At 31.7% G+C, this 17,102-nt stretch overlaps 1 protein-coding gene across 1 annotated transcript in view; it reads right to left on the bottom strand.

Moving 5' to 3' along the window:
- Positions 1–16,817, bottom strand: part of LOC143079554 (synaptogenesis protein syg-2-like) — a 31,108-nt gene extending 14,291 nt beyond the window's left edge. Inside the window, exons 1-6 of the mRNA XM_076254962.1 lie at positions 16,727–16,817; positions 10,987–11,307; positions 6,408–6,740; positions 2,387–2,719; positions 1,186–1,518; positions 235–528 (exon numbers count right to left, since the gene is read on the bottom strand). Coding sequence (XP_076111077.1) covers positions 235–528; positions 1,186–1,518; positions 2,387–2,719; positions 6,408–6,740; positions 10,987–11,307; positions 16,727–16,781 — 1,669 coding nt within the window. The 5' untranslated portion in view covers positions 16,782–16,817. The remainder of the gene's footprint in view (positions 1–234; positions 529–1,185; positions 1,519–2,386; positions 2,720–6,407; positions 6,741–10,986; positions 11,308–16,726) is intronic.
- Positions 16,818–17,102: the final 285 nt, after the last annotated feature.

Genomic DNA, 17,102 nt, shown 5'->3' with positions numbered 1-17,102 from the left:
TTCTTATATTTTTCATTTTGAATTTTGTTTCCCGGACTGCGTGGTTATATGGTAACCATAATTTTAAGAGTTCATAATAATGAATGAACTTGAAAGACTTCTATTTATAAAACCTTAAAAACAGACAGCAGGAATCTCAGGAAAAAAGTTTTGCCAGCAAGAAATTAGGTATGATGGTTTTGAGTATCAGATAGCTTGAGTACATGTACTTGTTTTGCTAATACGTATACTTACATAATATGTTTAAAATAAAACTAGAAGAATTGGATTGCGTCCATGCAGGATGTGAACCAGTGCAGCTGAAGACAAATTCATTATACATTTTTTTCGCAATTAACTGTATATGAGAAACAGATGCACTAGTATTCATTATAGTTCCAGTTGAATCTACTGGTGTTAATCCATTATAATGCCATGTAATGTTTGCTTGTGGATTGCCTCCCTTTATTTCACATGTTAGAATTATCGTTGTATTTTCATTTACAGGCCCTCTTGGGGTTTGCGTTATTGATGGTGTTGAAGGCGAGTCTAAAATAAAACTCCTTTTTTATTGCAAATCCTCATTTTGAAAATTAGTGAATTAAGTTATAATACAAACTCTCATTTAAACAACGACTGATAAAGTAACAAAAGAACATTTACAAATGCAAACATTTCAATTCCGGACATTTCACTTCCGCAGATGTCATTTTCCATTGATAAATTTAGTAAATTAAGAAATTATAAAGAAAAAAAGGTTGCCGCTTTATTTGGCCTAGCTGGGCCTAGCTAGGCTTTGATGGATTTTGCTATTTTTAGGTCCTTTTTGTCATATATCTTTTTTTGAATGTTTCTATAAATGTATCCATTCCTGGTTTTCAAATTTTGATTCTGAGTGTATCTGGTAAAGTTCGTTCTGATATAAACATTCGAAGGCAACAAATTCATTATTCATTTTTTTCTAATTATGAAATGTAATTTTGTTTATTTTTACTTTTGCAAATGTACGTATATATCGAACTAGCTACGGAATGTAAATATACTAAAGAAGGAACTTATGAAACATTGCTTCAACGGAAAGAAAACTTGCAAGTTATCAATGCAGAAAAAGTATATCATGATAAGTTGTAATTTAAAAGTGAAAAAAGAATAAACTATTGTTGCGTTTTTAAAGTCCACCAGTACATCTGTTTTATATATACTTACATAAAACATCGAGTGTTTTATTCGTGGACCTTACTCTATATCCCTCTATATTTAACGCCGTGCAGTATATAATTTTCCCGCTGTCATCAGTGTTTCCAATGTATGTAAGTTGACTGGATGATATCATTTTTCCGTCAGAACAGTCTGTACCACATTCATCATATTGATTTGTAGCAAAACTTGTGATGTTTACATTTGAAATATACCATTGTATTGTAGCAGGAGGTCGACCAGCATCAGTTTTACATGTAAACAGTTTGGAATTATCTTTGATAACCTTCACTGGATTTTCATCTTCTAGTGTACTTGAAATTGTTACTGTAGTGATTGGAACTAAAAGTTGAGGAGTCAAAAAGTGATAAATGACTCAAATCTGCTCAAAGATGTGCAACGGTCAATAGAGATAACGTTTAGTAAAACAATATCATTATGATATATATTTATCTGTACTTAAAAAAAAATCAATTTACATTTTGTTCATTAGATTGATATAAAAGAAACTAGTTCTAATCATTTCAAATTTGATTTTTTTGTTGTTTTGATGACAATATAATAATTTGTAAAAGTGAACCTTAATAAGTTAAAGTACGGTCTTCACGCCTAACAAAACGCTATAAAGGTCCCAATAAGGACATGATTGTGTAAAATCATTCAAATGGAAAAACGAATGGTATAGTTTATATAACAAACGGGTAACACATTCATGTATGAACCAAACAAATGGCAACAACTGAACATCAGTTTCCTGACTTAATACACATATTGAGAAACTGATTATTCCAGATTATTAAGCTTATACTTTTCAATTGTATGAGGTTATTTGCGATTACGTTAAGTTTATTAGTGTTTGTCTGGAAGATTTCTATACCACTTAGCTGGGTAAACGTATTTGAAGTGTGTCTTTTTTAAAGTTGTGATTTACCTGGACATATCAACATCATTGTGAATTATGTAAAAAAATAACAGAACACTACGTATACCGAATTGATTAAAAGCTATTTGTCTGAGCAGTGGCAAGTCAGAAAATTGACCTAAAACTTAAAATCTATCATGTTTAGATTTTTTAGATTATTTTTCGGTCAAAATGACAGTTTTTAGACTATGATTCGTTTACCTGTGATACATAAAAGGATTCTTTTTAGAACGAAGAGAATCTATAGTTACCAATATATATATCTGTTTCATATATATATATACCTACCCAATACATCGATTATTTTGTTCATGGACATTACACTATATCCTTCTATATTTGAAGCCGTGCAGTATAGAGTTTTCCCGTTGTCATTCGTGTTTCCTTTATATATAAGTTGACTCGATGATATTATTATACCGTCAGAACAGTCAGTAACACATATATGAGATTGATTTGTAGCAAAATTTGTGATGTTCACATTTGAAAGATACCATTGTATTGTGGCAGGAGGTTTACCGGCATCAGTTCTACAGGTAAACAGTTTGGAACTCTCTTTGATAACCTTCACTGGATTTCCATCTTCTAGTGTACTTGAAATTGTTACTGCAGTGATTGGAACTAAACATTCAGGAGTCAAAAAGTGATAAATGATTCGATATAGTAACAGTTTTATGCTTTACAATATATTAGTATGTACTTAAACAGTAGGTTTTTTTTATTTAGAAATTTCTTTGTTTTAAAGGAAACCAATTCCAATCATTTCATATTTGGTATGTTACAGTGGTTTTTATCACTAATACTCATATTGAGTAATTGATTGATTGATTAAACTTCTGTTTTGTATTGTTACTTGTTATTAAGTAAATTTCATATGTGTGTTCGTCTGGTAGTTTTCTATTCCACTTAACAGGTTAAATGAATTTGAGGTGTGACTTTCTCTATGAAAACCTTAATTGCCTGATATACCTTACATTCAGACGGATAATTGTAATTACCGAATAAAAAATGCATTGACATTGTCTATTATTTTTCATTTCCATCGTTATCAAATTTTTAAACAAAAATCTTCTTTGCTTAATATTCTTTTTCTAAAAGAATCTTAAGGTTGCTCGGGCCTATTCGAAGTTTCTATCAGAAGTGCCGTATTTTTTGTTATTTTATTCTTTACAGAAAGTAAATTAGATTGGTCGAAAAAAAATTCGGGGTCACGGATCATTTAAGCTCAAAATTTTACATTTAAATAGGTATGTAAAAGGGACCAGTTTTCAATGAAATGATAGGGAAATCGGAATATAAAAAAAACGTTCTATGACACTTGGTCCAAAATTGTAATATAGCAAAATTGTAGTATAGCTGAAATATAGCTTCAAAGAATGATCAAATAAAAAACGTAGGTCACCGATAAGGGGGAAAAATATTTTGCCTTAAAACCCAAAGTGTGGCGGGAAAATGGCGAAAATGGGTGAAATGTCATTTTTAGCCTTTCACAGATACACATAATAACGATAATATTCTTTTATTTACATAACTACAATGATTTAACATTTCTAATCAATCAATATATCTAAAGATAATATCGCATTTACAATACATGCTTTTCGTGTGCATTGTAATTCATGCGTGAAATTATGCGCAGTCGAATAGTCCCGATCCACCTTAATCGGATTATATGTTTATTATACCGGAATGCTATATTCTATTAACAGAGGTCAGTTTATACTTTATAGACTGTTGTTATATTTGCCGCTGAGGCATTTTATCGGTTATCAACGAATGCAATGTAGAAATTGTCTCCTAATGATTAAGCTAACTTGCCTTTAAATTTAGATTACTAATAGTCTACCAAGTCATCTCAAACCAGAACTGCATGGCATATTTTTCGTCATTTTGACATTATTTTAAGCGTCTACAGTTAAAGTCATCAAGTATTTCCTTGAACTTTTTTCAAATTTTAATCAAATCATCAAATACTATTAGTTACATAGTGTGCTAGTGACCTAATACGGTATATATGGGGTCAGTAAATTCCATATGGGGTGAAAACGAAGCTCGAATCCTCATATGGAATTTACTGACCCCATATATACCGTATTACGTCACTAGCACACTACGTAACGAAATTATCTTACCGACTATCTTATCGTGTAGAATTTAAACTTGTGATCTATCAAAATGGACAAGCCAGTCTTTAATACTGTTAGCATTAAGAAACTACTTCCATTGATCCTACAAGAATAGCCAACGATAACAACTTGTTAGGTTTAAATGTGTTTAATGAATTTATTTCAATCTTAATTATCAATTTCTTCGTCTATTGAAACCTTTAAGATTTTTCTCAGTTCCGTTTTGTTTTTATAAAGGGACGTAACACCACCACTAACCGTGTATGAAATAAGCCCCGCCTCCCTAATACCTAATATGGAATATAAAGGGACGTAACTCCACTACTAACCGTGTATAAAATAAGCCCCGCCTCCCTTCGAATTCTAACCTAATATCAAATATACTCGGACGCTTTTAACCAATCACATTCCTAGAAATGTATAGGAGGTAAGATAAAAATCTTTTTAAAGAAATTAAGATAATACTCTATAAATTTCATGCGTCCGTTGTGCTTTTCCGATATCAGGAACGCTCTGTACTGCATATTAGTTTTTGAAAGCCAAAGATGTATAAAAACGTAGAAAATATGGGAGCTATATAATCGAAAGGGACATCACATGAAGAGCCATATTCATAAAAGGCAATTTTTTTTCTGAAGAAGTTGCAGCCTTAGTTTATTTATACATTTTTTAAATTCTAAATTTAGCTACAATAAAATAAAGAAAATTAAATTTTAAGAATAAGAAACTGAGTTTCCAATTCCCTCATGATTCTTTTACTCATCATGCACTAGTTAATCAATGTTTATCTGAAACGGTAATTTTGGTACGAACAGCTCAACTAAGACTGAATTTAAAATACTATTTAATTATTTTCAATGGTTCACTCAATATTCAGTCTTAACCACTGCGATTAGAATTGGTACTTAAGAACTAATCAGACAATTCGCATGCGGTCAATTCAGATCTGTTCGTTTTAAAGTTGTTATTTACCTGTACACGTCAACAAAATAGTGAATTATATGAAAAGTTACTGAGCACTACGTATACCTAATCGATTGAACGTGAATTGTATTGAATTGACAGCAGTGGCAGAGTGTGAAAGTTGACATGAAAACTGAACAAAACTGAATAATGTGTTCCAATTTTTCGGAGGATTTTTAGGTCAAAGTCGGTTTCAGATTATAATTTATTTACTAGTGATGCATAATAGGATTTAACAAAAACATAATTGCATATAAATGTATATATATATATCATGAAATGTATGATAAGAATGAGAATATTTTATTTTGCAAATGCCAGGGCCCATCAAGAGCATATATATCAAGTACAATGCTTGAATTAATTCAACGATTAAGTCAATAATAAAACATTACAATATGAAATATATATCATTATAACGAAATAAGCCTCAGTCAGAATCAGAGCGAAAATATAATTAAAGTTCTAAGCAACAAATACGTTGATATCAAATAACAGTACCAAAAACTGTTCGTCTTAATTCAAAAGAACTACCAATAAAATCAGCAATCATTTTCCATAACAGTAAAGTTTTCTCGTGTTACTTGTAACATCCGTACAAATTTGGAAGAATCATCTAAACTATTAAAGTTCTGACAAGTGCTAGAAATATACTGAAAGAGTTCATCTCTCAAATTATTATAACGTGAGCAATTAAAAAATGATGATCATCCTCAACTTTATTAGCTGTACAATTTTGAAAGTAGCGCTCAGATCTATCAATGCGATTTTTTGAATATCTGGCAGTTTCAATTCTTTTATAGGTGAGCACTGATTCTAAATATAAATATGGACTGCCTTTTTTAAAGTCACTAATCTTAATATTTTTCTTTTTGAAAATAATCTTTAAATGAAAAATAAGTGTCCAGTTTGCCTTTGTCAGTGTTGATTGTTTGAAACTTAAGACAATTCCGAAATTAAAGAAAACCGTCACACAGTTTTTTTAACAAACTAACACAGAGTATTAGCTTTTGATTAAAATTAGGTAATTAAATCTCTTTTGTATTAATTATATACTGTCAAAACCATGTATTTTCTTTAAAAAAAATGTAACTGTTTATTTCAAATATAGGCATCAACTAGTAATTCATATTGTAGCCCTTCTAGTCTATGACAATATTTTAACATTGATAAAATAACCGTGAAATAAATAGAAAATCTACCAAGTTATGTATACCTACCCAATACATCGATTGTTTTGTTCATAGACATAACACTATATCCTTCTATATTTGAAGCCGTGCAGTATACAGTTTTCCCGCTGTCAATCGTGTTCCCTGTGTATGTAAGTTGACTCGATGTTATCATTTTTCCGCCAGAACAGTCTGTTGCACATATATTAGGTTGATTTGTTGCATAATCTGTGATGTTCACATTTGAAAGATACCATTGTATTCTAGCAGGAGGTCGACCTGCATTAGTTCTACATATAAACAGTTTTGAATTCTCTTTGATAACCTTCACTGGATTTCCATCTTCTGGTGTACTTGAAATAGTTACTGCTGTTATTGGAACTAAAATTTGATGGTTACAAAAGTTATGAGTGACTCGTATCTGATAGAAGAGATGCAATGGTAATTTTAGATTATGTTCGATAACAGTTTCAATCACGCCACTGACAACTTAGTTGATGATACACACTCGGCATAAACAGTCAACAAGCAGTGTTATCAGTGAAGTTAAAATTCTTGCGTCCGAAACGCTTTTTTTTTTTTTTTGTTAACCAGCAAGCATCAGAACACTCAGAACTTAACATTTGAAAGCCATTGATGTATTACTGCTAAGAAACGTCAGGGGCAATTATTGTAACAAAAAGTAGCTTTCAAAGCATATAAAAATTCATTTTATGCTAACTTAAAAAAGTAAATCAACTTATAAAATGTAGGAATTCAACCCCTGAAATTTATGGGAAGCCAATCATAGTCAAAACGTTAATTTGACAGAACATTAAAAATAAGACAATAATGTACTTAACTTCATTTGTTGGTAAAAATATATCATAGGATATATCTTTGAAGCTTCGGGTTAATATTTTTATCTGCTGATATCAAAACTCGTTGTTACTGGTTTGTCTATCTATTTATATATCCTCCCTCAACGTGAGGAGACACTTATCCAACAAATAGTCTTTATCGTGTCAAGACCTATCAATTGGGCCTTATAGTGTGGCTAAGGCTTTAATGCACTTTCCATATTATGAAATAAATTGTTGATTACACAAATGAATTCCGATACCCTACTACTATATCAGAAATAATGTCTTAACTGCAATAGTTATACCTTCAAACTAAATAAGTTAATGGGTTATCAGAATTGAAATTTTTTTTGTATTTTACGATGGGATTGTAAGGCAAGTTTTGACAATTTTTTTTTTTCGTTAATTTTTTTTTTTTTTACTATTTCAGGTAGTTTTTATGCAACAATTCGTTACTTATTTTTTATTTACTTACTATATTATTCGCTCATATTTACGTGTAATATAGTATTGATTATGTCAGAGTCATAAATAAAATAAATAAATTGAAAGTCCTTTATATTTTATTCTTTAATATTATTTTGACGCACACCCCGCCCCACCCACCTTCCCCCGTCTTTTAATTGTTTTTTTTTTTTTTTTTTTTTTTCAATAAACTGTAAAATAATTAATCAGACTGGGTCTAGTCAACTTTGCTATTTCAGGTAGTTTTTATGCAACAATTCGTAACTTATTTTTTATTTACTTACTATATTGTTTGCTCATATTTACGTGTAATATAGTATTGATTATGTCAGAGTCACGTGAATTGCTACCGTGGAGTTAACCTTTTTGTCAAAAAAAACGTCACTCAGTCATTTTGAAAATTCAAATTACAGTAACACATTGCTAAGGCTGAGAATGACAAGCATGACGACTTCTAAGCGACAAAAAATGGAGCAAGAACGTCTTGAGTCCTATTTTACAATTCTACAAAACAGACGGTTATACTTTATTACACTCACTTGATTAAAAAAACAGTTCCACAGCTATAACATTTACCTTGAAAAACCTTCTCGCCCTGTACAATAGCAATGGAACCCTTGAATGCCCTGTTACTTTTGTATGTTTACAAAAACATTGATCAGGCTATGAAAAAATCACTGACGATTTTTCTCGACGAAATCCGAAGACGATGCATCTGGTTAGACGACAAATTTGTACAGTAGACGTCACTTATAAACTCTCAATAGATGTGTTTGTGAAATATTGTTTTATTGATGAGTAAGTGAATAATTTAATTTTGGATGTAACGCGTCGTCTGATTGGCTGACGTTGTTTGGTTTGTCAGCTCATAGGCATAATTTAGTCATATGACCGAGACGTCATCAACGCTTTTTCATGGTTTATTGCGGTTTGAAATGGAGTTCAGAATTAAATTATAAGAAATAACTGAATATTTTATCTGTCTATTCGAAATAACATAAAAAATTTGGTGCACACTTTAAAATAACCCGCTACGCGCATATACCTATGAATTATAGATGCACAAGGTCGCGGAACCGTTACGTTATTGCATTTTACACTTATTTCATGTTTTTCACCCGTTATTTTTATTCTACCATCCCCTACCCCTGTTGCAAAAATCTTTGCCTCTGAATACTGTAAAAGAACGACACAGTACACAGACTAAGTGCAAAACGGAATTATTTTTTTCCGTGTTTCATAAAAAGGCAAAACTGATAATCTGCGGGGAGGGGATGTGGAGTCTTAAGGATTTTAAAACTAAACACGTTATTATTCTTTCTATGATGTGATGTTACAGCATGGTTTATAGGGCTTCCCGGAAATTGTGTCTTATTAACTTATTGATCTTGTTGTGTGTACATTGTACATGTATTCAATTCTGTATCGAAAGAAAATCGGACCTGACCTGCATGGGTCTTTTGTTTTTAATATACATGCACATTTTCATTCTTTTCAAAAAGAGGAAACCTTATTTTATTTAAGGTAGCACGCGCTGCAGCTAGATGGTGTAATTGTGACTTCACCAAGCTGATACACACAAAAAGAATTTGCAGAGAAAGACCAGACATGTGTATAAAGATTTTGCTTACGCATTTAATTTTCTTTCATTACAGGTCAGATGTTGGATCATGCCATATTTGTACGCATATTTACGCGCGAACAGAATTATCTTTTAATGCATAATTAGATATTTGATTGTAGGATTTTACTAATACATTTATGAGCTTTGGAGAGATTTTTGTGTCATTGATTTTAATTTCTCAATCCAGATTTGAACATCAAACAGACTGAACGTGATAAATACTGATAACGGAAAAATATTTTCTTGATTTATTTTACTGGTAAACTATTGTTCAATCGCCGACCACCAGTCTTCTTCATTGAGTGCACACAAAAATAATGCTGGTGTTATAGTACTTCAACAAAACGTTTATCAATTAATTTTGAATTGGAGCAGATTTTTACTGGGATTGATTAGTATTTTTGAAAGAAGTTTATTCATTAAAGAGAAGGTAAAACAAGAAAAGATTCCTACAAATCAAACGGAGAGCAAGGGTGGAAGGGGTTGAGTATAGGCCTTGGATGATTAACAAAGATAAAGTGCATGTACGCATCATGCTACATGTAGCTGTAAAGGTTGAAGCTATGATTAGTTAATTTGTTTATTTTTTCATTTTATTGGCATGAAACCCCAATAAAATGACGAGTACCATTTCAACAAAAACTCTCCACTTAAATCATGTCGTGACTAACAGTTTGATCATATTTTTTTGTCGATACCCTCAACTTTTTCTAGGTAAAAACAGCATAAAATGTCAAAATTAAGAACATAACCTTGATCTTTGACCTTGGCCTCTTTTTTTAAAGATGGGACCCTAGGACCTCAAATAAAACGACTCTAGGTTTATATGGTTAACGGTTAGGGAGTTACAAACATACTACAAAAAATTTGTTTGGTTAAGGGAGATAACTCCGACAAGATTTCACTGGATCGCTTCGATATTTCTGAGGAATTTCAAAACAAGAATTTTGTCGTCATCTTTTTTTATTCCGAAGGTGATGCACACAAAAGAAAAACAGTGTTTGGGGAGATTACTCTAACAGTAAAAAGTGTTCAGATAATCAGGGTCAGCAATTACTGTTCGATATCATATGCAAAAAAATCTAAGCGATGTCTGACGTAACCACTATACATCGCACGAACAAAATGGGCGGGAAAAAAACTCTACCGAAAAGAGGAAAGGCCTAATAAAAGTAGTCAAAAATGTTAAAAGAAATGCATATTGTTGATAACATGTTAACCATCTCCAAAAGAACGGCGCTTATATTGCTTTTCTTTTCCTCAAAATCACAATGATGCCTTTAACATGAAACACACAAAAAACTCTCTCATTTCACTGCAAGTTGAAGACTGCCTAGCGCCGGTTTGATCGGAAATACATATGCAATACGTTGACAGATGTAACACCCCAAATTGCACCCGGTCAAACAAGAACATACTGGAAAGCAGTACATATCATAAACAGTATTTTTCTTTTTATCCTTGATTTCACTTGAGCAGTAACGTGATATTTATTGAATAAATATACCTTGTTTCATAGAATATATCACAATGAGTATGGTTTAAATGAAGTTATAGCAAATTTCATTATACTGGAAAATTGCCAATGTACTATAAAACATAATCAAGTGAGGCAATTTTTAATGTAGAAGAAGTGTTCCAAAACAAAAAGAAAAGGTTTATATATTTTATAACTGCATTACACATATATACTTACCTATTATATATAATGATATGAAGTTAGAAGTTTCAGTCGGATTAATTATACTTAAACATTTCCATATTGTGTCATGCAAGTTTTCAGTCAGATATATTCCTGGTATGGTTATTCTATACGAAGATGAATCACAAGTGTATATAAAGCTCAAATTGTAACTTCCAAGTATTTGGCAAGTGTTATCTGGGTTCGATCCAGTTATGACACAAACTCGCTTGTCGTCTTTTCGGAATTCTACATATCTGCCTTTAAAAGAGCATATGAGCGTAAGGTCATTTCCCTCAATTGCAGTATCCGGAAATGTTGTTAATTGGTATAGTGCTGAAAAAAAATCAGATATTAATTAAATTAAATAGTGAAGTTTATATAAAAAATAAAAGGAATTAATGCCACTTATTGTTGACGTTCATGAAATGAATCATTAGTAATATAACGAAATTCTTAAATTCACTTTGAAAATGATATTTGTCACTTCCAAGTTAACATTTCTTACCACACACTTTCAGTTCTTACTTGGGATCCAGCTGAGACACGTCAAGATTAAACTTAGAAATGTCAACTTTTTTATCTGAGCGTCACTGATGAATCTTATGTAGACGAAACGCGCGTCTGGCGTATTAAATTATAATCCTGGTACCTTTGATAACTATTGCAGTGAGAAAAAACCTAAATCCATGTAACCGCAAAATGTCAATCTCAATATGTCAAGTTGAAACTAAGATAATATGTCAACTTAAGACTTATGAATTTGATGTTAAAAGTGAGAAATGTCAAACTGATAATGAGAAATATTATCTTTGAAGTGAAAAGTTTCCCAAGCATAATGTCGTTATCGGTCTTTGATAAATATACCATCATTGTTATGATGATTCCTTTGTGAAGTCATCAATAATGGTTGAGAAACTCCAAATTATAACAAAACAATTTACAAAACAAGCAAAATTATGACATACGTTAACTATCGATAACCACTCAGCTCAGGCTCTTGACATTGGAAAGGCGCATAAAGAATGCGACAGGGTAAAAATGTGTGAAGGTGACAATCCTCATCTAACCTGGGAAAAACAGCAAATACAAGAAGGGATGAAACTGGTATAATGGGTGTTTAAAATAAACCTATTAAAATTGATGGTAACAAACATAAACAACTCGAAGTTCGTGCTCAGTTACATACGTAGATAAATTGTTCAGAATTAGTTATTGGTGTAAAATTTAGAAGGATTTGAAAATGCAAAGTCGTAGCGAGATAACAATCATGTCACACGCGATGTACTAATAAGGAATTAAAGGAGTAGGTCCGGTAAGGGCCGATTTTGGCCTCAAATTTCAAGTTCATCTGACAAAATATTTTAGACAATTTTCAAACACTTAAGTGTCTATTTCAGTTGATTCAATAAGTTTATGTGAAAGATTTTAACTGATTTACTCATTGAAAACGCTCCGATTCTAGCTTAGATATGAAAAATCTATCAAATATGCCCCAAAATGTCACTTTTCAGATGAAAGTGGCCGCATCCGTGTTCATCCTCAACCTTTATGTATGCTAAATATGTATTATCATCAAATACAACTTACATTTAAATATTAAAAATGAACACGAATGCGGCCACTTTCATTTAAGACGGAAACCGTCTAAAATGTAACTATAATGCTAAAATTGTGAAGATTCCAATAATTTACCATGACTTAATGATGCTAGTACCCGATATATGTGCATTGTATTGCCAAAAACAGCCCATATGTATGTAGCAGAAGCATTCTCCTTTCCAATGAATTACTAAAAGTATACAGTTTAACAATTTTGTGAAACTGCTATATTTTGGGGCCAAAAAGGGGTCTTACTGAACCTACTCCTTTCGTGCCACACTGTGTCATTGGGCGACGATGACCCAAATTTTGGTAAAAGTTCAATAAATTCCATAAAAAAAAGTCAAACGGAAACGACAATATAATCTGTACAACTACATACAATTGCGAATAATCATACAAAGTATGAGAGCGTTCTATCAAATGGTTAGTATGATAGCTCACATCATTAAAATACTCTTATAAAACTAGTTAAAGTCCAATAACTTCCTTATCCTAAATTACGTCTATTTAAAATGACTATATGATATGGTTACCTTTACATGATGGCACACATTTAAAGAATGAAAACTTTCTGTAAATTGTCTCAGAGGAGTTGCGTTCACGAGTGTTATTGTCACAATTCTAAAATATTTTAAAATCCTATAATAACTGTGAAAATAGTCGAATCACAATGAATTGATGTTATAAATGCCAACTAAAAATGGTATCAAACAAGTGTAACACGTATTAAAGCTTCGTGTGAAAAGGACTAAGAGGAGTCGCGTTCCCAAATTGTCATTGTGACAATTCTAAAAATAAATGACCAAAGTCCTGAAATTGTAGTCATGGTTTTCAAATACTGCTGTCATTTGTATTATAAAATCAATCATGAGCTAACAACGGTTACTGGTTGATGATGAGCGCCTTTCAAATTTTCATAATAGAGTGCAAATACGGTCAGTTTTTGTTAATGTGGTCATTTATATTTGTTATACAAACCAGCCTGATGTTTAAAAACAACTTTTTTCTGGCACCCAAATTGCTGCAAAACTTAGTTGCTAGCTGAACATTGAAGTCATTATTATATAAAGTCAAATACTCTCCTCTAAGAGTAGACTAGTCCGACAGATAACCAATCTATCTGTCTGTATAACTAGACTACTTTGAAAGTAGGGTAGTATACCTTACCTACTAATGACTTCACAGTTCAGCTAACAAGCAAGCTAATCAAAGATATTAGCTTTACCTACACACTCATTGAAATTAGCTGTAAATGTAAAATCACATCATATAATGAACATAGGCATATTAAGACACGCAGTCTTGGTATTCCATAGCGACCTTAAGGATTTATACTTAAAAAGACTATGTTTAGAAGACTTCTTTTAAAACATCATCCTGTTAAAATCATTTCTTTTATTTATATTTTCAAGTATTATGATTTTTCATATATATCTTGTGCAACTTCGAAGCTATGTTTACACTACATTTTCTTGGGCCAAACTTGCCCTGACGGTCTCTACCTGCTCCTTTCGAAATTTCAAATTCCAATGACATTCAAGTAATATTTAGAGGCCATTTAGATTAAAGCGAGAAAAAACATTCTGTATATTTATGCTACAAGCATTTCCTAAATTAGGGCATTTAATACAATTCCTTTACATTTTATTCATTTTCTAAATTAAGGCATCTAATAAAATTCCTTAAAATTTTAGTCATTTTATAATTTTAACATGCTTGCACGATTCAGGCAATTTACATAATGACTACTTTTGTTTATACATTCACAAACTGCCTGGAATATTCAAAGGCATTATACAACAATGATGCATTACACAATGTCTGTACCAAGTCAGAAATATGACCGCTGTTTTCCATTTATTTTTTGTACTTGAGCTTTTGATTTTTCCCTTTGATTAATCAGATCGCTACATTTAAGTCAATTTTAGAAATGTTTCAATTCAGAAAATGCCTGTAATATGTATATCACCAATTATTTCATCTAACATATTCCTTGTAACATCAAGCATTTAACTAAGAATATATAATCGTTTAACTAACATTAATTCACACATTGAATGCATGTTTTCAACCCCTTTATCATGTTTATAGTACCCCTGTAAAAATGTTGACTACTATAGTTCAATACACATGAACGTAATAAAACTTATATACCTTGATATAAATTGATTAAAAATGTCAACTTCCTGATTGAGTTTGGAGGTGAAATTCTACAGTTCTGATGAATTGCCACAAATTGTTTATAAGACAAATTATTATAAAATTTACGGTGAAATGCATTCTTTCCCATAATATCACATTTTTACAGAGAACTATTGATTTTGAACTGAGCTTCAGGCTTAAGGAGGGGATGCACCCGGCCTTTCAGTATCTCTCTTCCTAAACACGAATGTAAATGTGAATAATGTACAATTATAGTCTAATTTGTGACTATACATTGTCCTCTAACTCATTATTCTCAGGAGCGCCCGCCCTCTCCTCCCCTACATCACAACCTGGAATCAAAATGGAGGATCTATTCTACACAATACTTGATGTGTAGTAATGTTTTTATACCCCGGCTGCAAAGAAAGGGTCTACTCTGTTTTGGCAATGTCTTTCCGTTCGTTCTTACTTATGTCCGTTATTCTCATTAAATATCAGTCACAGTTTTCCCTAGAACTATACAATAGGTTCCTGAAATTTGTTATTGGGCTTGATAAAAGGATCCTCGTCGCTTCTAGCTTATAGTTTTTAACGGACTGAAGAAGGTCTGCTCATGACGACTGGCGTATCTAAAGAAAAAAACCTCAAAAGCGGGACGAAAGATACCAAAGGGACAGTCAAACTCATAAATCTAAAACAAACTGACAACGCCATGGCTACAAATGAAAAAGACAAACAGAAAAACAATAGTACACATGACATAACATAGAAAACTAAAGAATAAACAACACGAACCCCACAAAAAACTAGGGGTGATCTCAGGTGCTCCGGAAGGGTAAGCAGATCCTGCTCCACATGTGGCATCCGTCGTGTTGCTTATGTGATTACAAATACCTGTCAATGCACCGTTAATTTATCTCATCTTGGTCGATTTTTTAGATTTGAACCCCATTTAACTACGGTCTCATCAATTCATTAGATTGCTAAGACCAATGATTTTCCTTGAGGCAGTGAAAAAGACGAGACTCATATCTTCTTTAATGCCTGTCTTGTTAGGCATTTTTAAATTTGACTAAAAATTCAGTCATTTTACAAAATGAATGATTTAATTAAAAAAATGCCTGTAATATATACAAAATGAAGTAATCAATTTAAATAGTTATCAATACACTAGGAGTAATATTGTTATTGAGCTTGATATGAGGATCCTCGTCGCTTCTCGCTTCTTGTAGTTTTGAATTTTACAAAGAATCATTTCGACTATAAATATGTGTTGTTAAAATCAAGCATTTTACAAAGAATTATAACCGTTTTAGCTTTATCTTACATTAATTCACATATTGTATGCATGAATTCAACCCCTTTACGGTACCCCTGTAAAAATGTTAATTAGATATTAAACATGAATATAAAAAATATATATACCTGGATATATAGATTGAATGAAATTTTCAACTTCCTGGTTGAGTTCAATATTAGGCCAAATTGCGCAGTTCCATTTAATTGTCACACATTGTTTATAAGAAAAATAAAATATTTAACTGATAATAAAGAACAATTGGTCGAAACTGAGGTTAAGGTTTCAGGAGTGAAACACGAACGAAAATGTGAATAATGTAAAATTACAGTCAAATTTGTAACTTTACATTTTCCTATAACTCCTAATTCTCGGGAGTGCCCGACCTCCTCGATCTCCCCTGAATCAAACCTGGAATTAAAATGTAGGATTAATTCACACAACACTAGAGGTGTAGTAATGTTTTTATATCCCGGCTCCAAGGAAAGGGACATACTGTGTCCGTTATCATCATTATATATCCGTTACAGATTCATCATTTACCAACTTTCTACGTACCGAATATCTATTTTTTCTAGCACATACTAGTCAAGTATAGCTTAATAGTTTGATTCTGCATTCCACCTAATTCATTTTTTTAGAGCCGCTGACAAGTCTTGTGTCGACGTGTGTTAGTTTTTAATTATTTTATTATGTTATTAAACTTACCTTTGTTTTCTTCTAAACAGATAGTCAGTAGAATCCCGATCACAGTGTATTTCATAATTTAAATAATGATGTACTGCGTCTTCCTTTTTTGTTCGAAAATGTATTTGCGTGTTTTAAATATATATATATATATATTAAATAGGTCTTTTTAAATATGAAAGACGATCACATCCAATCAGATTGATAAAATATTCAATTTTACCTGCCTTTATTAAATTGTTGCATGTAAAGGACATAGTAAACAAACTGCTTGCTGTTCGGTGTGAGCCAAGCGTGTTGAAGATCGTACTTTGATTTATAATGGTTTACTTTTATAAATTGTGACTTGGATGGAGAGTTGTCTAATTAGCACTTATACCACATCTTCTTATATCTA

Source organism: Mytilus galloprovincialis, chromosome 6 (assembly GCF_965363235.1).
Source record: "Mytilus galloprovincialis chromosome 6, xbMytGall1.hap1.1, whole genome shotgun sequence".
Taxonomy (NCBI): Eukaryota; Metazoa; Mollusca; class Bivalvia; order Mytilida; family Mytilidae; genus Mytilus; species Mytilus galloprovincialis.
This window is presented reverse-complemented; position numbering and strand designations above follow the sequence as displayed.